Raw genomic sequence first — 26,419 nt, forward strand, 5'->3', positions numbered from 1 at the left:
TTTCACACCTTTTAGATTGAGTAGTCAAATTGAGATTAGCTAAAAAGGAATAAAAGTTATTAGTTTTTTTTTAAATAATTTGATTTGTCACATAATAGCACACTTCTTGATTACATTAGTAACTAATTTTAAAATTCTACTATTTATATGCTCGATAATTTTAATTCAATATTTAAAGTAAACCAAAATAAGAATAAAAATTGAGCATGATTTTTATTATAAGAAAAAAGGGAAGTCACTTGAACATATGTGGAAATAACTTTAACACTTTGCTGAAGATCCCTTTTCAATTTTAATTTTAATTTTCCTTCTATTCCTATGGCTTGTAATCAGATTCAGAAAAATCCCAAGTACATAAATCTGATTTGGCAGCAAATACAAATTAAGTAAAATTTTTAAGTGGGTATAGTGTGTGGCCCCATTTAAGAAAATCTCCAACTAGTATAAATACTGATTCTTGTTAAGGTTATTTTTATTCTTGAATATAATAATTCCCCTGTCTCACTCTCAAATGCTCTAAAGAGATAGAAAAAGAAAAGCAAAACAATAGTGCCATAAAAAGAGCAAATTAGAAAGCGGCGCCACCTTTTGATTTTTGAGTTCTCAAATTCGCGCAACAATGGGAGCTCCTCCTCCTGTTTTTATTTGGATTCCTGAAGACGACCGTTTGCTTATTAACGCCGTTAAGGTACAAAAACAATACTACTTCTTTTCCTTTTGTTTTCATTTTTCCCTCTACTTTTCTGTGTTTTTAGATTTTGGTGAATTTTGCTTCTTTAAACTGTGCACATTTTGTTTACATGAATTTGCCTTTTGGTTCATTCAAAATTTAATTTTTGTGATTTTTAATTGTAAGTATCAAATGTTTTGCAAATTTATTTTTTTTCTTTCAATTATGTACTTTTTGTGCTTTTCTTTAAGGTTTGTGACTGTGGTGGCGTGTTTAATTGAAACTGAGTATGAAAGTTCTATGCTTTTTTGGATAAATGGAGCAGAAACTGGATTCGTTAAGAAAGAAATAACTTTGCATAGGCTTTTTCTTTTTATAAGTTGGTTAAATGTATATTAAAAATGTAATTTGTGTTAAGTTCTAGAATAATAAAAAGTGTTGGTTGCTATTTACGAGTTCAATGAGAATTAACAATACGCGTATTAGACTATTTAAATGAAATTTTTTCGTTAAAACTATTATTTAATTGTATAGTTAATCGTTTCTTACTTATAGTATGTCTTATTTGTTTCTAATAATATTTGTAGTATTTGTTGTAAGTTATAAGAAAGTTTTTAAAATAAAAGTTTCAATATTAAATTTATTGTGGAATTTAGAACAGTGTTTTGACTTTTGACTGACCAGTTTATGGAGTAATTGAGGAATGAAGAAGGACATGTTAACTTGTAATAGCTTCTGAATTTTGTGTAAACTAAAACGTAGAGTAAATCGTTATTGCTTCACCAAAATGAAGCCCATAGTAGAAGCATTTCAGAAGCTTTAAGGTTAAAACTCAAGTAAGCTGATAATTTGTTCAATTGGCATGTTAGAGATGCTTATACATAAGTATCTGTCACAATTAATACTAGTGTTAGCCCGAACAAGATCATATTTTCTTACTTCGTTGAAAGGTGCTGGGGTTTAATTTGATAGGCCTAGTAATCCTTTAACTAAGTTGTGAAAAGCAAAGATGGAACAACTATATGATCTATGTTCTGTTCTTATATTTACTTGTCCTTAATTGGTAATAGAGTTTTCGCATCCTTTTTTCCCAGGCTGGTGCTTCTTTGGAATCACTTGCCAAAGGTGCAGTTCAATTTTCCCGGAGATTTACTGTTCAAGAATTGCAAGATCGATGGCATGCTCTTCTATGTGATCCAGTTGTTTCTTCTGAAACATCATCTCTCATGATGGAGTTTGAGCATTCTGCTTCGACAACAAAATCTGACTCTATTAGATTTGAGCAGGCAAAAGAAAGTAAAAAGTGTGTTCTTGAGAAGAGAAAAGCTGAGAGCATCCGCTCATGTTACTGCGCTATGCAAAAGAGAATCTGTAACGACACATTTGACTCAGTGGATGCCGATTATCTTGGTGGAGCTGGAAATAATGACGATCCTCAGTTCGTGGATTGCATGTTTGTAGATTCACTGATAGATAATTTTGGTAATCAACAGTCTAATTTTAATGTCATACCTAATAACGTTCTGGAACATGGATCTGGGCATTCCATTTATGCTAGTGACTATGTAACTGCTCCTTCAGCTTTACCCATTGGGAAGAATCATAATGGAGATGTTTCTGTTGGCAGCTTTAGCTTTCAGGATTTCCCCAATGGAATTGAAGAAGCTCTTCCCCCTGCTGAGAATCGCGAAATGATCACCGCTGTTGGGGGATTGTATCAACCAAATGAACTGCCAGTTAGCGAATTATTTGAAGCAGAGGATTTAGAACTTACACTGCTAGATATGTCAGGTCAATTTGATGATGATGTGAGAAATACTTCTTCTGGATATGAAAGCCAGGCCTTCACCGCCTCATTTCCTGACAGTGCCTTGTCATTTGAACTGTCAGACTTGAGTACAATTGCAGGTGCTTCTGTCCCAACTCCGTCTGATTTTGAAAATGCCGAGAAAGAACTGAGCATTGAAAATACATTAGTAGTTCCAGTTCACGGTGGGGCAAATAAAATGGACACATCAGGATATAGTATTGTGACTGTTGTCAACCCATCATCCAACTTGGAAGACCAAATCTCATGTGATATCTTGAGAAATTCATCCCTTAGTACTAATGACTACTTAGTTGAGCTATCAAATTATTTGTTCAACTGTAAAGATGACGAAGAGCCGCTTTTCGTGGGCCCTGATGGAAATGAGATGATTGATGAGTCTTATTTTGATGATTTCAGCTCATTCTTGTTGGATACTCCTGATGACACTGATAATGGTGTATCTGAAATTTCAAAAGCTCCAGATCAGCAGCTTCCCATTCCTGACGGTGCTCGTCCCAGAGAGTTAAGTGACAAGCATGTGAATCATTATGGTGATAAGCCTCTTGTTTGCAGTTCAGAGGTTCAAATGATATCTTCTGCATTGTCTGTCAATCCTGCTTTTCCTGAAATGCGTGATGGAGTTATCTGTTGTATGTTAAACACTGAGGTCGGAGAGGTTCCTACCAATGATGATGTTTTTCTTCCTGTTAGAATGCCGTCAATATCTTCTCCGTTGATGGCACATCATACATGTGTTAAGACTTATCGTCCAGTGTCCTCTGTCGATGGCTTCAAAAGAATGAACTGATAGGTGATGAAAATGTCCTTAAGAAAGCAATTGCACCAGAATCAAGTGCAAACAGTATACCATCCAATTGCAAAGACTTTCCTATTGAGAGCGATTATTCTGGTATATGAATTATATTTTCCTCACATTTATTAGTTGACCTTAACTAGTTCCGTTTATCACTGTCCAGATCCTTGATATGGATTTGAGCTCAAATGGCCAGGATCTGTGTTCTAGTAAGAGAGGTAGTCCAATGTTCAGTAGACTCATTAAACAACTTATTCTTTCTTCTGTGTCTTCTATGAAGTTGCATGCGTGTGTTTGATATGCCAAAAGTCATTTTTTAGGAAAATAATTTCCAAAATAAGTGATTTTCTCATGTTTGGTATGTCAGATGTTATTTTTCATGTAAAACATTTTCCATCAATTGAAGGAAATGATTTAGTTTACGTATGGGCACAAGTCATTTTCCTAACAACTCTCTTAACTTTTAACTTCATATTACTTGCTTTGACTAACACATTATTAATCTCCAATACTCAGAAGTTTCATAAAAGCACTCTTTGACTTGCTAATATTAATATTAAATACTTTTTGCCGGAAAGTATTTTCCATTCACCAACCAAACACGAGAAAATACTTTTCCTTTTTCAGGAAAATATTTTCCATGGAAAACATTTCAAGAAAGACATTTTCCATGGAAAATGATTTCCTTCATACCAACAGACCCCTAATGTTTAAGATTTTGTTTCCACTGCAGCATTTAATTTTTTGCTTTTATGGTTACTTTCTGGGAATCTATGCGGACTTAGCAAAAGCTAGACACAGTTGAAGAAAAAGATTTATATAGGCGATAGCATACATATTAGTTGAGATTATGTTTTAGATGTTAGCACTTTTACTGTAGGTCTTATGCTTTCTAGGAGTCATTTAAACTTTGAGAGATTTATACGTTTAGAAAATATACATTACTTCTAATACTTTTTATTTGTATTTGCATAATATTGACATGAGATTATTTAAATGGAGTAACGTGGTCAGTGAAGTTTGAAGATTTATATAGTAGAACCCAACTTGTTTTGGACTGAGACATAGTAGTTGTTGTTTATGGCTACTTTTTCAACTTCTTCACTTCATTTACTGTCCCTTTTTAGCTCTAGTTAAGAGCAGTGTTTTGAAAGGCGTTTTCGGGGCAAGCCCCGGGGCGAGGCGCACCAAAAACGCCCCGGGGCGATGGTGTGGGGCGATAGTCTCAAGAGGCGTACGCCCAGCAATTCGGGGCGTACACTCAGGCGTTCGGGGCGTACGTCCGGGCGTTTGAGGCGAGTATTTTTAGTCAGGCGTAAGCCCCAGAGATTTTTTCAAATTAAAACAAAATTTGTTGAATAAGTCCTTCATATAATACCCAAATTTTCAAAATTCAGCTTGGTAATTACTCAAAAGTTGTAAAAAGGAACTGAAATGTATTAAATTTAAAAGTCAATACCTTTTTTATTGATTGAAGCCCCAATTCATGGTCTTTCCAATTCTTTATCTTGTCCGCTAGTCTGCTAATATCTCCCAAAAGCAACGAATATTCAAATTTTGTTTTTACAAATACAAAGAGAACTCCATTCTTCTTCGTAGAAGCAAGTTCAAAGTTCAAATTGAAGGTTAGTTATCCTTTTTGTTCTTCCATATAGAAAACTTTGTTTTGACTAGTTTTTTGTGGAGATGAAGCACATCTATATATATATATATATATATATATATATATATATATATATATATTTGTTTTTTCACATATTTATAGTTTTCTTCATTTTTTATGCAATTTTACATGTTTATAAATATTTACTGTAATTATATTATTTTATAAAATATTAAAAATTAAATACCTATGGGGCTTACGCCTCGCTGAGGCATATGTAAAACGCTTCGCCTTATGCCCACGCCTTTTAAAACACTGGTTAAGAGCTTCGTTTGGAGCTAATTGCCTCCCTCTATTGGTGCATACCCTCTTGCTGAGAATTTTTCTTTCTTTGGTTGGTGTCATTCTTTTATTGCAGTCATGAATTACCAATTTGAAGAGTGTAAGAGGACAATTATCAGGATGAAGGAGGCTGCTGTTGCTTTTACACAAATAGCTACTGCTGCTCAAGGAGCATTAGCTGTTTTGCATGGCCGTCGCTCGAAGTATTTGATTTGAAAAACCTGAAGTATGGAAAATTTATCTATTCTTACTCAATTATGGATACCATCATTAAATGCTTCACTTATCTGGCTTTTGCAGTTTTGGAAGTAAATAACTTATCATAGTGGACTGAAAATTTTGTCTGCATAAAGAACATTGTGTTTATCTGGACAAGAAATGCTGCATTGTACAGGGTTGTGATTGATATTTCTAATTCCAGCAGTGTACGATTTGCAAATTATTAATTAGGTGTGCAGAACTTTTGGGTGTAATTGGACAGCAACAAAACCGAAGAATGGGAGGGACTAGTGAGCATCATATTATTTTTCTTTTTGCAAGATGCACATGCAAAACAAGATTTCCGACCAGTTTGACTGATGTAACACATAAACATATTATTATGGCTAGGGAATAGAAGGGGAAGTCTAGATAACTGGATTACTGAAGATTACAAGTGTTGATTCCATCATTGGAAGTACTAAATGAGTGGCTTCAATCAATCTTCCAAATAATGTTGCAATCTTTTCGTTCATAAGGATTCAAAAATTTTACTTATGACTTCAGGTTTTACTGGGAAGAGCGACCGAAGATATTAAAATTGACATTGACTTGGGCAGAGAAGGTCTTGATGCTAAAATTTCGCAGCAGCAGGTAATATCGGCTTAGAATTTGACTGGCATTGGTCAATGTTCCCATTTAATTTCCATTTGATTCCATAATTTATCTCCATTCGTCATAGAAAGGAAACATAGATGATGGTACATCATAGTTAATCCTTTCTTTTAGTTAACTCCATTTTCACTTATTTGTTTAGCATATTGAGTTACTTTAAGTTGCTCGTGCATTCTCATATTCTTTGCTGCTTGAAAGGTTGACGGTTATATTTATTAGTTGTGTATTTAGGTTGTTCAAACGAAATTCCAATCATATGTTCAAAATCTTAGAGATTAATTTACATCCTTGTATACTTACCAGTGCACTGCATTGTTATCATTGATACTCATACATTTATGTATTACTTTTCTTGATCTAGGAAACTATAAAGATGGACGTGTGTGGAGTATTCTACTTGCAGAACGTTGGTAAATATTCAATTCATGTGAATGTCAAAGAAGTTCTTCATAAACAGAGCTAACCCTCAACTCTGGTTCCTTAATTGCGGTATAGTTCTTATTCTGCACAAGTATTTATTATCCTGGCTGGAAAAAATTATTTGATAATTCAATTATGCTCCCCCAAAACCCCCCCCCCCCCCCCCAAAAAAAAAAAAAAAAAAACAAACAACCCAAACTCGTAACCTAAGATGTTGATGGCAGACTCATTACTAAGTCGGCTAAAACCCTAGACCTTTTTGTTAAAAGAAAAGTCACCATTAACCTTAGACCGGAGCTCTTGCCTTGTTTTGCATTTGCAGGAGCATATTCTATATTCTTCCCATTGCTCGATGGGTAAAACAAAATTTTCAAATTATATAGCCGACCAAAATAATTTGGAACTAAGGCATATTTGATTGATTCTTGTTCTTAACTTTAGTTTATCAACTGTAACATGTACTACTTAGGAATTATTTCTATTTAGGACTTTTAGGGTGGTGAGTTTATTGAGGAATATTTAAAGCCAAGCGATTATTTGACACATTTCGCTGAGGGACAGGAATAATAGTCGTAGACCCTTTCCTTGCCCATACTCATTTCGTACCCCAAGAACTCATGGGTTAGCCGACACTTGTGCTTGCCTGTTCTAGCCTTTCCAATGGAATTGTCAAGGTGCAAGCGAGGTGGCTGGACACCACCAGTCAGAAAAGGAAAAGTTCTCAGGGATTTTTGTATCCTGCTGCTTACATTGCAGAGCGGTTTCTCACTGCTAGGCCATACTTTTATAACTTCCTCCTTTTTCTCCAGAATCTCGTTTTGGCAATCCATTCATGCAAGCTCGGTCCTAATTGCAACTCTAGGTCCTAATATTTTGTTTTTATTACTGCTCAGTGGTATGTTGTTGCTCTCCTGCGTCTGATGTCCATCTGTCTACTCTGATTGAGGAACTTGCAGGTCGGGGAAATTACGTTAACGTTCTGAGATGCATCAAAATCGAATACAGCAGTATATAGACAACTTGATGAGAAGCCAAAGGAGAAATAATTAAGCTTTTTCGACGACTCAGAAGGTGCTAATTATTTTCTATTGCAATAGCTGGGGACTATAACATATGCTATCCTGCTTGCTTTTCACTTTTATTTGTTTTATTAATAATACCTTTCCCACCGCCATCCCGCAACTGCAAATTTAAATAGTCTATTTATAAGTGAATGTGTGAGTCTTGAAGAGCTCTTCAAAGTGTTTCATAACTTTTGCCGTTATGGGTCGTATACTAAGTATTTTCCCAACTGCTTTTGAAACATCGTTAGGTGCATCTAGCTATACTAGAGCAGTAGAGCTCTGCAGCAGAAGATATTGATGATATGCAAATGTTCTCTTAACCCTATATGGACTTAAAAAGTAGAATCATCTTCAGAAAATCTTCTTTATCATATAAAATATGTTAAAAAATCTTAGAGATTAATTTACATCTCTGAATATTTACCAGTGCACTGCAAAGTTGTCCGTAGTACTCATACATTTATATATTACTTTTCTTGATTTAGGCAACTATAAAGATGGACGTGTGTGGATTATTTTACTTGCAGAACGTTGGTAAATATTCAATTCATGTGAATGTCAAAGAAGTTCTTCCTAAACAGCGCTAACCCTCAACTCTGGTTCCTTAATTGCGGTATAGTTCTAATTCTGCACAAGTATTTATTATTCTGGCTGGAAATATTTATTTGGTAATTCAATAATGCTGCCCCCCCCCCCCCCCACCTCAAAAAAAAAAAAAACCCAGCCCAAACTCGTAACCTACGATGTTGATGGCAGTTAAGCAGGGGCGGATCCAGTGTAACGGTGCCGGTTTCTTCTAAATCCAGTATTTTCGACGCGGGGCATACATTTATATGAAAATTATCTAAAATAGGAACAAATAACATATATGAACCCATAACTTTAACAATATCATGAGTTTGAACCCATAGAATTCAAATCTTTAATCCGCCTTTGTTAAGTTAAGTCATTACTAAGTCGGCCAAAACCCTAGACCTTTTTGTTAAAAGAAATCATCATTAACCTCAAACCGGAGCTCTTGCCTTGTTTTGCATTTACAGGAGCATATTCTATATTCTTCCCATTACTCGACGGGTAGAACAAAATTTTCAAATCAGATAGCCGACCAAATTAATTTGGAACTGAGGTGTATTTGATTGATACTTGTTCTTAACTTTAGTTTATCAACTGTAACATGTACTACTTAGGAATTATTTCCATTTGGGACTTTTAGGGTGGTGAGTTTATTGAGGAATATTTAAAGCCAAGCCAAGGCGATTATTTGACACTTCGTCGCTGAGGGACAGGAATAATTGTCAGAGACCAGACCCTTTCCTTGCCCATACTCTTTTCTTCCCACAAGAACTCATGGGTTAGCCGACACCTGTGCTTGCCTGTTCTACCCTTTTCAGTGGAATAGTCGAGGTGCAAGCGAGGTTGTTGGACACCACCAGTCAGAAAAGGAAAAGTTCTCAGGGGTTTTTGTATCCTGCTGCTTACACTGCATAGCGGTTTCTCACTGCTGCTCAGTGCTATGATGTTGCTCTTCTGTGTCTGATGTCCATCTGTCTACTCTGATTGAGGAACTTGCAGGTCGGGGAAATTACGTTATCATTCTGAGATGGATCAAAATCGAATACATCAGTATATAGACAGCTTGATGAGAAGCCAAAGGAGAAATAATCAAGCTTTTTCGATGACTCAGAAGGTGCTAATTATTTTCTATTGCAATAGCTGGGGACTATAACATATGCTATCCTGCTTGCTTTTGGCTTTTATTTGTTTAATTATTTGTACCTTTCCCACCACCATCTCGCAACTGCAAATTTAAATAGCCTATTTATAAGTGAATGTGTGAGAGTCTTGAAGAGCTCTTCAAAGTGTTTCATAACTTTTGCCGTTACTATGAAATGATAGATAAAGTTATTTGCATATATAGACTTTACTTTAGAAATTTTAATGGGTCGTATCCTAAGTATTTTCTATCGGAATCCTCCCAAGACCCCACTTGTAGATTACACTGGGTGATTATTGTTGTTGTTGTTGTATCCTAAGTATTTTCCCAACTGCTTTTGAAACATCTTTAGGTGAATCTAGCTATGCTAGAGCAGTAGAGCTCTGCAGCAGAAGATATTGATGATATGAAAATGTTCTCTTAATCCTATATGGACTTAAAAAGTAGAATAGAATCATCTTCAGAAAATCTTCTTTATCATAAAAAATATGCAAGTCTGACTCTGTATAGAAAACACAATAGTCAGCACCCACATGTGATCATGGAGCTAACCTAGATCCCCAAAAAAGAAGATTCATATTCATTCTTTTTATCTTTAGATGGTGGAGTATATTAATTGCTAATTAATGCACTCTGCATATTAAATAGTAATTCATTAACAACAATCGCGGATTCTTCACATATCACTTTGTTCCATTTAAACTCATCACAAATCAACATTATATAAAATAAAAGAAAAAGATTAAAAATACTAGATGTTCTTTATATTTTTTACTGACGTATAAATCTCTATCTGGATTAAAAGATTCTTAGAAAATATAAAACGTAAAGTAAAGGCAATAACACGACTGTAATTTTTCAATTAATTGGTATCGTTTATATAGATTAAATAATTCATTCATTTCTATAGTTGAATTAATTTCTCATGTTATCTCTGTCCACATTCACTTCTAGTTTCTGTACCATACCAAGAAGCAATACAAAAACAGATCCAAAACTCACAAATCCTAGTACACAAAAAGAGCCATAAGCCGAAAACTAAAAGATGAAAGTGCTGTTTTTTCATCATTTTTTTCTAGCATCATTCTTCATATTCTTTGTATTATTATTAGCAGAGTGCAAAACACATCCTACTGATATACAAGGACTTCAACATCTCAAAAATGGAATAAACCCAAATTCCATTTCCTCCGGTTCATGCCTAAGCTCATGGAACTTTACCGTAGACCCATGCGATAATATTTTCTCCGACCGGTTCACTTGCGGTTTCCGATGTGATCTCATCGTCTCCGGTTTTTACCGAGTCACTGAAATCAGCTTAGACCAAGCCGGTTACTCCGGTTCATTATGTATAACCAACCTCCCTCATCTCGAAGTTTTAGATATGTCCTATAACTTACTCTCCGGTTTAATCCCACATTCACTCTCAAACCTAACTCGTTTACGTCGACTCAGTCTTTCAAAAAACTCATTCACAGGTAAAATCCCTTCTTCCATTGGTTCTCTTTTACGTCTTCAAGAACTATTTCTTGATAACAATAATCTCACCGGTTCAATCCCTCGAAGTTTCAACGGTTTTGTCAATTTAAACCGGCTTGAGCTTCAACATAACAATATTACTGGAGATTTACCTATTTTCTATCAGCTCAGAAACCTATTCTTCTTAGACTTAAGTGATAACAGAATCACAGGAAACTTCTTCACGACACGTTTCTCCAAGTCCATTATTGAACTCTCACTACGTAACAATTATTTAAACGGCGAGTTCCCGTTAAACGTAGGAGAGTTGAAGTTTCTACAAGTTTTAGATCTGAGTCATAATTTATTATCTGGGATTATACCGTCGGTGTTATTTTACCATTCATCTCTTCAACAACTCACACTTTCTTACAACAACTTCACGTTATTGCAAGTGCCAGAAGATTTAAGGTATCGAAGTAATAAGCTTATAGCTATTGATCTGAGTTGTAATAATTTGCATGGCTTCTTGCCGGCTTTCATGGCGTCAATGCCGAAGTTGTCGGCTCTGAATTTGGAGCATAACAAGTTTTCCGGCATGATACCGACACAGTATGCAGTCAAAGTTGTAGTTCCGAGAAACAATACGTCGTCGTTTGAGAGATTGTTGTTGGGCGGGAATTACTTGTTTGGGCCTATTCCTGGGCCTCTATTGGGCCTAAAACCAGGTTCTGTTAATGTTAGCTTAGTGGATAATTGTTTATATATGTGTCCGAATACGCTATATATTTGTCATGGTGGGAATCAGAAATCTTTCTTGGATTGTAAGAAGTTTCGACCTATGATTCCTTGAGGTTAGTTTTATTTTTTCATTTCAAATTTTGGATGAGGTTAATTACTAGTGTTTGAGCAGCAAAAGGTGTTCCTCTTGTCCTAATTTTGAATTCAGAGGTAATAGTCGATTACTTAGAAACTATTCGACTTTGTACATATGTAACAGTTACAATGATATTATTGAAACTAATAATACTATTGTCGTAAACCAAGATTTGGTGCTATAGTGCTAATAAAAAGCTACAATTTAGATACAACTTGTATATAGATTTTTGTTGTATAGAGTATGGTCAAACGCTACAATTTACTTACAACTTGCATCCGATTTTATGTTATACATAATCGATCCGGTGAAACATACAACTTACATACACTTTGCATATGACTTGCATATAATTATGTTAGTTTTATATTTTGTATGTTATTTGTACATTCGATATACAAAATACATACAATTTAATTGTCTTCCTCTTCGAGTATCAATCTGGAATTTCAACCAAAACAACCTGAATCTTCATCAAACTCCCTCGAAATTGAGATATGAACTTCAAAAAATATGTTCTGTTGTTTGCAACAACACTCAATTCAAACAAGCAATAATTTCACTAAACCCAATTTTCGAATTTAATGTTTTGATACTTTTTAATGGATGTCAATATATAGATTTTACAGCTTTATATTCATTTTCAAACACTTGTTTAATTTTTAGTAATGCTTAAAGATACTACAAATCTCGCATTGCAAAAAAAAAATAAAATATTCTTTAATCATTTCAATCGAAGGTAACAGCATTTTTATGTGTGTAAAGAAGAGGCGATAAGTTCATAATTATTAAATGGTCGTGGAAAGAGAAATCTTGGGGACTCAAACTCACGAGGTAATTGAACTAATCTTGTTCATATTTGAAATTTTCTAGAATAAGAGTTTTTTTCAAACCATTTTAATTTTGTATTATTCGCATACCTTGAGATCATCCCTTATTATTGTTTTAGAAGTGTGCTTGGTAGTGAGAAAGATAGAGAGGGAGGGGAGAGGAAATGAGAAAGATTAGAGTCTAATACTTTACTTTGTATGCAACTGATAATTATATACATGATATATAATTAAAATGAGAATGGTAATTAGGTTCATAATGTAGCTTAAATAGGTAAAGATTGATCCCTATAAAAAAGCATAAATTTATTATTAACTAGTACGACGATTTAGTGATAACCAAGTGGAAATCAACTAATAGCTAGCATGTTTTATGTCACATCAGATTTGATTTATTCCTTTTCTTTTTCTAGAAATTAAAACAAGAAAGTGATAAAGCAAAATAAGGGAGAAGAAAGATACTAGTATACAGGCGGCTAAGAATCTTATAAGAAAAGGACTTGTACTCCTATCACGACTCCAACTCTAGCAAAAGTGTAGCTTAATTAGTTCTAACTGCCTCAATTTTTCAGAGATAAAAGAATTTTGTTTGTTCATATATTAGATCATTCGTAAATGCACTTTATTAAAGCTCCTCTTAGCAAACTGAGAGTCCGTTTATTGCTTTATTGTAATAGTTAAATATATCCTATTAATTCCATTATTTGTCAAATGAGGGGATGACGTATGTAATGTTGTAATGTTTTTTTCTTGTATGATAAGTTATTTCTCCGCATTTGCCAAGCATTTTTCAAATACTCAGTTCTATTGTTATCTCTTCACCATCCCTTTTCCCTTTCTATTTGTTCCCTTTTTAAAATGTATTGTTCCCAAAGTTTTTTAGAATTTTGGGGCAGAGTATGTACAGGAGAAGCTGACAATAAGGTAAATGCTAATTAGTTTTCAGACTCAATTAAGTCCGTCGAGATTTCATCTACTTTTTTGCTGATTATATATATATTATATTTGTTCATAATTGTAGGTTGTTGATGCACCAGATGAGGGAGACCAAAATCCAGCATAGCTTTTGTGAGCAAAATGTGAAACTCCAACCTACCACCCTGGGGTTGGGGTTGTAGGTCGAGGATGCTGACCACCCGAGCAATCCCTTTCATCATCAAAAGCACGGACATAGACTATTAATTAATCATTTTATTTTTTGTCCTTCTACGTACCAGCTCCGCCATGTTTTTTAAAATGCCTCCAAATAAATATTAAGAATATTTCCGCAAGTTCTTTTAATAGTTTGGCCCCTTTTGGGAAACCATTATGCTCTAAGTTTCTTGAATTCTCTACTATGTAATAGTTTTAACTAGTTATTTCTCCATTTATCTCAAATTTATTTATATAAAATACTTTCTTTTCTAGTCACTCCAAAAATGAAAAAAATGAGATCGCTCACCAATAATAGGAGCCATCATCTTCTTACTCAGATAAGCAGTCATCCTTAAATTGGCTTTACTAGGGACCCTATAATAGTGAACTTTCATTCCCGGTAGAAGTCCTCGAGCAACTTGCCTAATACTAATAAATAAGGGGAAGGTCCAATATTTATATATATACTAGTTCTAGTATACGTGTGTTGCACGTGTGTATAGTGTCTATCAATTAAAAAAAATATATGTTGACGTTAAAATAAAATATTATATTTATTTAAATAATGAAAATATTTTTTTCTCACATTAACATGGTAATTGCATTCAATATCTTTTGAATACGCATGAATGATACATTTAGATAAATTAGTTGTGCCTAATTTTATAATTATACATATCTTATAATATGATATACAAATATATTAAATTGTGTCTCACCTGACATCTCTTTATGAATACATTTTATCTTCTACTATTTCATTCTTATTTCTTAAAGTTTGCATTTTAACAATTTATTCCTAATACAATAATTGGTTTTATATTATATTCTGATCTCTTTTAATTCAAATACTTAATTATCTTCTTAATAACTAAAAGAAATAATTTATTTTTTGAGGATTCAGATTATTAATATTAGCTCATATCATATATTAAATATTTAATTATAACTATATTTTTATCCACAAAAATTCTTTTGTCAAATGATATTAAAAATCAACCTTTTGTACTTTATATTTGTCGTAGTATTAGTAAACAACTTTTATTAATCACTTTTCTTTTTCTCTTGCTCTTGCTATTATTAATTTTTTTTGTAATTTATTTTTCTAATTATATTTAAAAATCTGTATTAATATTTATATCTACTCAAATTATTGATCAAAGAATAAAATTATAGTCTCGTGGATCAATTTCACATGTCTACTCATAACATTTATACATTAATTTCTGATTTGGGAAGGACAATGCTTCCTCTCTCTTTAGTCTTTTCTTTATTTTATTTTATTATATCATAATTGTTTACCTAAAATTTAGTATAGTTGTACAATCTCTTTTGCACTAAAAATATTTAATTGTAGAAATTCATACGCATAAAGATTTGGTGACTTAATCATACTTTAGTCGTAAAATTTATAAAAGATAAATTTTTATTGATTTTAAAGTCCTAATATAAGGACTTCTTAGTTATTCAAATAAGGAAAGATTAATAAGTAATAAATCTGATTTAATTTAAAACTCCTAAATTTTAGCTAGGAGAATAGTTAAATGACTATTTTGTCTAGAGTGAACTCTATTTTAAAAGGGTAAAAAAGGCGAACGATATTTCGCTAAGAGCCTTCATGCTATATATATATATATATATATATATATATATATATATATATATATATATATATATATATATATTATAACGACCCAATCGGTCGTTTTGAGAATAATAACCCCGTTCTCCAATTTACTGCTCAATTTATACCTTACAATTGATTTATAACTTATCGGGTTAGTTGGTTCGGGTTCGGAAGGATTTCAGAGTGAAATAAGACACTTAGTCTCATAATTAAAAACTTAAGATGGAAAAGTTATCCGGATATTGACTTATGTGTAAACGACCTCAAAATTTAATTCTGATAATTTCAATAGCTCCGTATGGTTGTTTTAGGCTTAGGACCTTGTCCGAATTTTTTTTTGGAGGTCCGTAGCGGAATTAGGCTTGAAATGCCGAAAGTTAAATTTTTGGAAAGTTTGACCACGGGGTTGACTTTTTGATATCAGAGTCGGAATTCAGTTCCGAAAATTTTCATAACTCCGTTATGTCATTTATGACTTGTATGCAAAATTTAAAGTCAATCGGACTTGATTCGATAGGTTTCGGCATCGAATGTAGAAGTTGGAAATTTCATAAGACTAAAGTTTCTAGTGAGTTCGCACAAGACCTAACTTCAAACGAGCATACCTCTTTTGATATGAAAATTTATAAGATGTGTTACCTATAAAAAGAAAGGTCTATGTGTCTAGTTTCTAACGCTTCAAACCATTTGTCATTTGGAAATTTCTACAAGAAGTTATGACTAAATTACCAAAGGCTGGAAAAATGCGATTCTGCAGTCAGATGTGCGACCGCAGAATCATTATGCGATCGCATAATGACACATTGTGAGACCGCAAAATGGTCGCCGATATGCCCAGCACAACCCAATTTTCGGCAGCGATTTTGCGGTCTATTGTGCGACCCGCATACACATTGTGCGGTCCATTGTGCGACCGCATACCTATTTTCGGAGGGGTACTTTTCCTATTTTCATAACCCGCCCCCATTTTGATAAATAGGTTTTGAGGTATATTTTGGGGCAATTATCTGATGATTTTAGAGAGAAGTGAGAGTGTTCTAGAGAGAGGAAGTAGATAAAGTGTCTTGTTCATCAAATTCTTGTCCAAGCCTTGAAATCCAACAGGAAATCCCTCGAGTTCTTCATCAAAGAAGTAAGGTTCTAACCCATAATCTTCAATTTCGAGTTTGGGTAATGATGGGTGATTAAGAGTATGATTTATGGGTGTAAGAGTATTATTTATACGTATCAATAAGGTTTATGGAAAGAGTGTTGAGTTCAAATGGGTAAAGATTGGGTTGAAAATGGTAAAAATCTTCAATAACTTTAATTGAAGATTTGAGGGCCGAGTTGATGTCGGAATTTGGTGAAATTTGTATGGTTGGACTCGTGATTGGATGAGTGTTCATATTTTATAACTTTTGTCAGGTTCGGAGATGGGGGTTCCACAAGCTATTTTTGAGTTAATTTCGGATTTTATTAGAAAAAAATTAGTATTTTCTTATGGAATTAATTACAATAATTGGTATTGACTGAATCAAATTAATTGTGACTAGATTCGATGTATCCGGAGGCCGATTTGCTAGACAAAGGCATAACAAAGTGAATAATTTCACGTTTTGAGGTAAGTAACAATTTTAAATCTGGTCTTGAGGGTATGAAGCCCCGAATTTTTGTATCATGTGATTATTTTGGAGGTGACGCACATGCTCGGTGACGGGCGTGTAGGTGTGCACCGAAGGGATTGTGACTTGGTCCGTCCCGAAAAACTGTAAAGTTGAATAATTTGTTGTTAGCTATATGTTCTCTATGTGTTGATAAAATTTGACTGAAAAATCATGCTTAGGCTATGTGTAGTACTGTTGGGATCTACATAGGTCGCGTACTTGTTGAATTGCCTGCTAAATATTATATATACTCAGTCTCAGTTTTTACTTGCATATTTTGTCTCACTCTCTGTTATTATTATTGATACATCATATCATTGTTGTTTGGGCTGATTGTATGATTGTTGAGAGCCCTAGAGACTGGAGAGCTTTATGACTGAGTGAGGCCGAAGGCCTGATTGTGAGATATTATATTATAGCACGTGAGTTGGCCGTGCAGATCCTTATATTATACTATAGGACGCGAGTTGGCCGTGCAACACGTGAGTTGGCCGTGCGAATCCTTATGTTATACTATAGCATGTGAGTTGGCCGTGCAGTACGTGAGTTGGCCGTGCAGATCCAGATATTTATATTATGGCACGTGAGTTGTCCGTGCAACACGTGAGTTGTTCGTGCAGATTATAACGCTTGGGCTGTAGGAGCCAATCCGGAGTCTGTACACCCCAGTGAGCGCGGGTACCCATTGAGTGTGAGTGCTGAGGGCTGGGAGCCCAGTGAGTGATTGTTGTCCTGAGTGGCTGTACTTATTTTTCATTGGTTGATGCACTTAGTTGCTATCTGTTATTGTGGTGAAGTTTCTGAAAGATTCTATATCCGGATTACATGAACTTGAATTGTATAAAAAAAATTGATTTCACTTAAACTGCCGGATTTGAAAGTATGTCTATTATTTGCTGGAATTACTGAACATGAACTATAATTGTATAACTCGTCACTATCTTCAGTTTCTTATTTATTATTGTTACTTACTGAGTTGGTTGTACTCATACTTCACTCTGCACTGCGTGTGCAGATCCAGGTGATCCCGGATACAGTGGGTGTTGATCCTTTCACACAGTCGATTTTCCGGAGATTCAGAGGTAGCTACCATATTTCGCAGACCCTGTCTCTCCTTCCCTATCTTTTTATGTATTGCATTTGGTCTCAGTTTATTATAGACCGTATTCTCCAGACTTGTAATATATAGATGCTCATATACTCGGTGACCCCAGGTTTTGGGAGTGGTTGTATCACTATTTGTAAGATTTGTGGATTTTATTTAAATATTATATTTTCAAACTTAAAAGAAATTGTGGTTTACTGAGATTTTTGGCTTGCCTAGTTTCGAAATAGGCGCCATCACGACATATTAGAATTTGGGTCGTGACATATATATATATAAAATTTAAACTTTAAACTTCTTATTTTACTATTAATGAAATAATGTATAGTCGCACCTATCTCTATGTCTTAGGTTGACAATGTGCTTCATTATACTTACGATTTTAAGCTTTTTATAGTAAAAAAAGGTATTTAGGGATTAAAGACAGCCAAATATTATGACGTGAAAAGTGAAATGTGTAATTAAGCGCCAGATCGAATTCAGAAGCTTTGACGACAAGACTCATGCCCAAGTGAACTACGATAGGAAAAATCTCTCCTTTGATTCTGTTGGAACATTAATTTGTACAGTTTGTGCCTTTATTTTGTTCCCAATATGATCCCACATGTATTTTTCATAATTTTCGTTTTTATTCTCATTTACCTAGCCGCCTCTTTAAAATGTTTCTTTCTCTATTTTATGACAGTATAATTTTACAGCAATTTAATATAACCATATATACGTGTTATATATGAATAGACTTCTTCTTCTTCTTCTTTCTTTTTTTTCTTTTGGGTAACATATAAGAATAGACTTGCAGTAGAATATGATAAAGCAAAGACTAGGTACAAACAAACATAAGAGGTGATGTTTTTTCAGGCTAATTGGTGAAATGGACAGGACCAATATATGATTAAACTTTTTATATAATTTTCAGTGAAAGTAATTCGGTCAAACCTCCTTCTCCAGAAATCCAAGGGGTTTTCCCTGGTCTCCTCCGAGAATGAACACGTTGGTAATATTAGTAGCTTAACTCTTTCGGATTTGTGATAATTATATTTAATTTTAATTTTTGCATGTTGAATAATTTTTAAATCATGATCCTTCCGCGTATATATGTTCTTAAACAAATTAAGAAAGAAGCTATCTGCTCGCTAGGTTTATTCATTTACTAATGATAACTTGGGATGATATAGTTGGCGAGGACAAAAATATATCGCCTGGACTGAGACCAACTTACAACTTGTTTGTACGTTTGTTACCTATTATATTGTATCGTATTGTTACTTTAAATACAATATTTGTTTTGATTGTTACTTAAATTTTATTATATTTTATCGTTAAATCCGTCGTTACATAACGATGAAAAATGCCACTTTATGAAACGACTGATTTGGTGTGGTCGCATCGTTAACTTATTTTTTCTCATCTTGCTCTTCCTTATTATTAAATAGTTTTATTTTATCCTTTATCCTACTTGTTTATATAATAATTCTACCTCGTAACTTGTCTTTTTTTATAATATTGTAACTTTATTCTTCATATTGTTGGTGCATGAGATCATGAAACGGTGACAAATAATACAATATATCCAAATATTGTATACATTAAAACGATACAGTATCAGAGGCGGAGTCACAATGTCGGCTACGGGTTCGGCTGAACCCTGTAGCTTTGGTTCAAATTATGTATTTGTCTAATAATTTTTGTTAAATATGTATAAATTATTAATTTAGAACCCAATAACTTAAAAGGATTAAGAACCAGAATCCATAAGTTTGAAATCCTGGCTTCGCCTCTATACAATAAATACAATACAATACAATAAAATACAATACTATACGATACATTGTGAAACTGTAACGACTCGACTTGTCGTTTTGAGTAATTACTGTCCTTTATACTATTTGAAGTCTTGAATAGCTTCATATGATGTGTTATGACGTGTGTGAATCGTCGGTTTTGATTTTCAGGTGTTTCGGGATTAGTTCGGAAGAATGAATTTCATGTTGGAAGCTTAAATGAAAAGGGTTGACCGAAATTTGACTTTTGTGCAAACAACTCCGGAATGGAGTTTTGATGGTTCCAATAGCTCTGTATGGTAATTTTGGACCTAGGAGTATGTCCGTAAAATTACTTGGAAGTCAGTAGTTAAATTAGGCTTGAAATGACTAAAATAAAAATTTAAAGTTTGAAAGTTTGACCGGGGAGTTGACTTTCTGATATCAAGGTTGGAATCATATTTTGAAAATTGGAATAGCTTCGTTATGTCATTTATGACTTGTACGCAAAATTTGAGATCATTCCGGATTGATTTGCTATGTTTCGGCATCGAACCTAGAATGTTCGATATTGTCGATTCTTAAAGAATACGTGGTATCACATTAAGCAAATGAGATCCAAATTCAGTTATGATTGAAGCATTAGATCCGTATTGAAATTACGGAACCATAACAAAAAGAATCGTCAAATTCGTACATTGTATGAGAGAGTTATTCCCATTTATGTGTCAAAAATAATTTCCCATCGCCGGCAGCGTGGGGCACTAGCCCTGGCGCTTGAAATTGTTGGGGTACTGAAAACTACGCCACAGGCAGCGCCCCATGCTACATGTGGTGCTCGAAAACAAAAGAGGGTCTATAAAATGGGGTTCTTGCCATTTTTACTCATTTTTTAGTTTATGGAGCCCGGTTTAGGCGATGTTTGGGCGATTTTCACGGAAAAACATTGGGGTAAGTATTCCTTATCCTATATTAATTATATTTTATGATTCCATATTCATTTACATCATAAATCCGTGAATTTATGGAAGGAAAATCATATTTTTATAAAATCTTCTAAAAATATAAAATGAAGATTTGAAGGTCAATCTAATGTCGGAATTTGATAATTTTTGTATGGTTGAACTCGTATCAGAACGGGTGTTCCGATTTAGTGAATTTTTCTGAGATTTGAGATATGGGTCCAACTATTGATTTTTAATTAATTTCGGATTTCTATTGTGAAATTTAGCATTTTCATATGGAATTGATTCCTATATCTCGTGTTGATTGTATCGAATTATTTTGACTAAGATTCAAGGCGTTCGGAGGCCGAATCACGAGGAAAAAGTTTATTGGAATTAAGAATTTGCTCAGATTGAGGTAAGTAACTTCTAATCTTGGAGCTGAGGGTATAAACCTCGAATTATACATGTTATGTATTTGGTGTTGAGGTGACGCACATGCTAGGTGACGGGCGTGTGGGCATGCACCGTGTGAACTGTGATTCTGTTATTCCCGTGGTACTGTGTAGTTACCTGAACTTATCCGAAATCATGGAAATCTCTACGTACTAGAGCTATTGAGCTGAGAATCATGTTAAAATCATGTTGAGGCTATATGCCAGTATTATTGAGACTCACAGAGGTCATATTGTTGTTGAATTTGTTTAAATTGAAATTTTAAAATTCAGTCATGTGGATTCATTTTATATCATCTCTCAGTCTCTGTTGCTATTTATTGATTCATCATATCATCATTTTTGGGTTGATTTTCATGACATTGTGAGCCCGAGAGACTGGAGAGATTGATGACTGAGTGAGGCCGAGGGCCTGATTGTGAGGATGATTATGGGACTATGACGTGTTATTTATACTAGTCCAGGAGCATGACAATCTTATTTCATTATCATATACAAGTGTACTTGTTTTATTGCTACTGAATAATATACTGGGACTGGAGGCCTGTGACCATACCAGGCGATTCATATTATTGGCACGTGAGTTGTCCGTGCCGTGTGTGGAAATTTTATTTCTTTGATAATTTATCGGATTTCATTGCTTTATTTCCTCTACGATAAAAATTACATGAGCAACGTATTTGAGGAATTGTGTACATGCGCCTACGATTATCCTCTTCATGAAATTTGGGGAGTTGGTTGTAAATATTAGGTTGTGGTGGTGCTAGCTGAACTTGCGAAACTGTTCTCTTCTTTGAGATATTTTTCTATTTTTGGGTGCACAGATTGCACAGTTTTTGGCTTGAGATATATTGGTGTGGTGTGTATGTGGAATATTTGTGTTTGATAATATAAGGTCATTGGACCTAGAATAGGTACTATCAGTTTGATTACGGTATGTTCGGAAAGATAATATTGAAAGTCGGCTAAGAAAGTGATTATGGTTCTGGTTGGGGCAAGAGAGCTCCATGACTTGTTGATATGATAAGGGGTCATGAGATTCCACGTGTTTCTTTTATTATCAGTAGTACAAGAAGGTTTTGGAATGAGCTGTTGTTTGATTTGTGGTTTAATACTGGTATCAGGATTAGTTTAAGCAACTACAATGATTAGAAATTATTGCGAGTATACGAGTTGTGTGGTATATCATGTGATTACATCTGGAACTATGACTAAGGCCTAATACAGCTTATTAAGACTCATACAGTGTATGGATGTGAGATTCAGGCCTCGAAAAGAAATTTTTGGATGTTGGAAATTGGATTCCAAGGTTAATGGGCTAAGGCTAAATTTGTGATTTTCAGTTATGTGGTATTGTCAGGCCTATATGGTATAACTTGACGTGGGATCACCCCCGGGTATGTGCGTGGTAAGGTGGAATAGTGATTTGATTGCTTAGAAACAACTCTTGGCACGTTCGATAACGAATGTATGTTTAAGTGGGGGAGAATGTAATGACCCGACTTGTCGTTTTGAGTAATTACTCTCTTTTATACTATTTGAAGTCTTGAATAGTTTCATATGATGTATTATGACGTGTGTGAATCATCGTTTTGATTTTTAGGTGTTTCGAGATTAGTTCGAAGAATGAATTTCATGTTGGAAGCTTAAATGAAAAGGGTTGACCGGAGTTTGACTTTTGTGCAAACAACTCCAGAATGGTATTTTGATGATTTCAATAGCTCCGTATGAGGATTTTGGACTTAGGAGTATGTCCGGAAAATTACTTGGAAGTTAGTAGTTAAATTAGGTTTGAAATGGCTAAAATAAAATTTTAAAGTTTGGAAGTTTGACCGGGGAGTTGACTTTCTGATATCAAGGTTGGAATCATATTTTGGAAATTGGAATAGCTTTGTTATGTCATTTATGACTTGTACGCAAAATTTGAGATCATTCCGGATTGATTTGCTATGTTTTGGCATCGAACCTAGAATGTTCGATGTCGATTCTTCAAGAATACGTGGTATCACATTAAGCAAATGCGCTCCAAATTCGGTTATGATAGCATTAGATCCGTATTGAAATTACAGAGCCATATAAAAAAGAATCGTCGAATTCGTACATCGTATGAGAGAGTTATGCCCATTTCCGTGTCGGAAACGATTACCCATCGCCGGCAGCGTGGGGCACTAGCCCTGACGCTTGGAATTGTTGGGGTACTGGAAACTGCGCCACAGGCAGCGCCCTACGCTAAATGTGGCGCTCGAAAACAACAGAGGGTCTATGAAACGGGGTTCTTGCTATTTTTACTCATTTTTGTGTTTATGGAGCCCGGTTTAGGCGATTTTCACGGAAAAATATTGGGGTAAGTGTTCCTTATCCTATATTGATTATATTTTATGATTCCATATTCATTTACATCATGAATCCGTGAATTTATGAAAGAAAAATCAGATTTTTATAAAATCTTCTAAAAATGTAAAATGAAGATTTGAAGGTCAATCTGATGTCGGAATTTGATAATTTTTGTATGGTTGAACTCGTATCGGAACGGGTGTTCGGATTTAATGAATTTTTCTTAGATTTGAGATATGGACCCCACTATTGATTTTGAATTTATTTCGGATTTCTATTGTGAAATTTAGCATTTTCATATGGAATTGATTCATATATCTCGTGTTGATTGTATCGAATTATTTTGACTAAGATTCAAGGCATTCGGAGGTCGAATCACGAGTAAAAAAGTTTATTGGAATAAAGAATTTGCTCGGATTGAGGTAAGTAACTTCTAATCTTGGAGCTTAGGGCATAAACCTCGAATTATACATGTTATGTGTTTGGTGTTGAGGTGATGCACATGCTAGGTGACGGGCATGTGGGCGTGCACCGTGTGAACTGTGATTCTGTTATTCCTGTGGTACTGTGTAGTTACCTGAACTTATCTGAAATCATGGAAATCTCTACGTTCTAGAGCTATTGAGCTGAGAATCATGTTAAAATCATGTTGAGGCTATATGCCAGTATTATTGAGACCCACAGAGGTCATATTGTTGTTAAATTTGTTTAAATTTAAATTTTAAAACTCAATCATGTGGATTCATTTCATATCATCTCTCAGTCTCTATTGCTATTTATTGATTCATCATATCATCATTTTGGGCTGATTTTTATGACATTGTGAGCCCGAGAGACTGGAGAGATTGATGACTGAGTGAGGCCGAGGGCCTGATTGTGAGGATGATTATGGGATCGGGCTGCACGCCGCAACATGCCATATTGGCTTTATATATATTATTATTTATGGGATCGGGCAGCACGCCGCAGCATGAGTGACTGATTTATGTCATGATTGGCTTGTTATAGCGCTTGGGCTGAAGGAGCTCCTCCTGAGTCTGTACACACCGCCAGTGAGCATAGGTACCTACTGAGTACGAGTGCCGAATGCGAGTGCCTAGCGCGAGTGCCGAATGCGAGTGCCTAGCGCGAGTGCCGAGTGACTTGGGGGGATTGAGTGACTGTGAGGCATGCGTGACTGTGAGGATTGAGTAACTGGGAGGATTGAGTGACTGTGAGGACTGAGTGACTGATAGGACTGAGTGACTGAGAGGATTGAGTGACTAGGAGGACTGAGTGAAATGATACTCTGAGAGTATGCATATGATTTTATCACTGAGGTGCATCGTATTGACATGCACACTCGACATACATGCATAGAGATGCTGTTTTCTCATGTTGTACGGTATCACGTCATTCATGACTTCTCATACATATGGGCATATTGATGCATTTTACACTGGCTATGTGGAAAGAAAATGAAACATCTTATTTATTATTGAATGGATTTTGAGAAAATTATTGTTTTCAAACTTATTCACATTTTTGGCAACTTCGGTAATTTTGGGTTTCACTGATGTACTTGAAAGGAAGAACTATTTTTGTAAATTATGATTTAGCCGAGCATTTTCCTCTGAATTACTTCTTGTACTATTTGCTTTACGTTGTTATGGACTGTGATGGACTATTGGTTTTGGACCCGACGTTGGTAAAAGCTCGTCATTGCTTTCAACCTAAGGTTAGGTTTGTTACTTACTCAGTACATGAGGTCGGTTGTACTGATACTACACTTCTGCACATTGCGTACAGATGTTGGCTGATGTTGTTGCTGTGCTCGATGGTTGCCGGATTTGAAGATGTACCTGCGTTCTTATGATAGCTTCCTCTTGTTCATGGTAGCCTTAAATTATAAAAACTCTGTTTATGTACTTTTCAAACAGAAGATGTATTTACTTCATATCAGCTTTGTAAATTCTATTCTTAGAAGCTCATGATTTGTACTACGAGTTCTTGGGGAATGTATAAGATTAAAATTTTTCTTTACTTAAACTGTTTTAATAATTGTTAATGGAATTAGATAGTTGATAATTGACTTACCTAGCGGGTTGAGTTAGGTGCCATCACGACTAGTTGAATTTTGGGTCGTGACAGAAACGATACCTAACAACCGTCCAAACAAGCTATTAGTGCAAAGAGGGTGCCAGTCTTGACCAACAATTAATAATATTGAAAGGACCTCAACTATGTGATTTCTATTAGGTAATAAATATGTACTACTATATAAAAAATTTAGATGTAGAATATATAGTGATAATCACTTTTTTGATTCTAGACTTGTTAGAATAACAAATGTTGATTAATAGACTAGAAAAAAAATAAGCATAATTCTACTCCAATTTTTTATTTTAAGAAAAAAGAAGAAGAAGAAAAAAGGAATTGGGAAGTCACTAGGGGTTTGCATGATATATCTGCGCTGGCATATATAGCTCCTTTCTTCCAAAATATACGTCCAATTAATCTAGATAACCATGGGAATTAGTTTTCTTTTTGTTTTACTTTATTTATTATCTTTTGAAAAAATTAAACAAATGTAAATCAAATAGCTAGCATGTTTTATGTCACACTAGATTGGTTTTGTTCCTTTTCTTTTTTCTAGAAATTAAAACCAGAAAGTGATAATGCAATTAGGGTAGAAGGAAAAAAAAAATTAGGGGAGAAGGCAGATCCTATAAAGGTGGCTAAAAATCTCCAAAGAACTCTACTTCTATCACAACTCCAACTCTATAGCAAGTGTATTAGGCAGAGGCGGATGTAGCTTAGTGGCTACGAGTTCAACTGAACCCATAATTTTTGACGCGAAGTAAAAATTTATATGTAAAAATTCATTAAAATTATAAAAATAGTAGATATTAACCCATAACTTTAAAAATATAATGGGTTCAATGCTAAAAATCTTAAAA

General features: G+C 34.5%; 2 protein-coding genes across 12 annotated transcripts; both read left to right on the top strand.

Annotated features, from left to right (window-relative positions):
- The first annotated feature begins 304 nt into the window (after positions 1-304).
- Positions 305-10,562, top strand: LOC104111478 (uncharacterized). Of its 11 annotated transcripts, none has more exons than XR_011415652.1 (9): positions 305-688; positions 1,765-3,342; positions 3,458-3,512; positions 5,316-5,465; positions 6,005-6,091; positions 6,474-6,601; positions 7,489-7,603; positions 8,082-8,209; positions 9,169-9,509. XR_011415652.1 is itself a non-coding variant. In XM_070200241.1 (2 exons), the coding sequence occupies exons 1-2, from the start codon at positions 620-622 to the stop codon at positions 3,286-3,288; spliced, it is 1,593 nt and encodes a 530-aa protein (XP_070056342.1). In that variant the 5' UTR covers positions 306-619; the 3' UTR covers positions 3,289-4,833. The 11 variants fall into 11 exon arrangements, 1 of the variants encoding a protein (XP_070056342.1); XR_011415650.1 differs by adding an exon at positions 10,426-10,562 and having other exon boundaries at positions 306-688; positions 1,765-3,512; positions 8,810-9,283; XR_011415648.1 differs by adding an exon at positions 10,426-10,562 and having other exon boundaries at positions 306-688; positions 1,765-3,512; positions 9,169-9,283.
- LOC104111479 (protein TOO MANY MOUTHS-like) lies at positions 10,552-11,801 on the top strand. The gene has a single exon (XM_018776051.3). It carries the CDS (start codon positions 10,695-10,697, stop codon positions 11,619-11,621), a length of 927 nt encoding a protein of 308 aa, XP_018631567.2. The 5' UTR covers positions 10,552-10,694; the 3' UTR covers positions 11,622-11,801.
- The last annotated feature ends 14,618 nt before the right edge of the window (positions 11,802-26,419 follow it).

Source organism: Nicotiana tomentosiformis, chromosome 4 (genome assembly GCF_000390325.3).
Source record: "Nicotiana tomentosiformis chromosome 4, ASM39032v3, whole genome shotgun sequence".
NCBI lineage: Eukaryota > Viridiplantae > Streptophyta > Magnoliopsida > Solanales > Solanaceae > Nicotiana > Nicotiana tomentosiformis.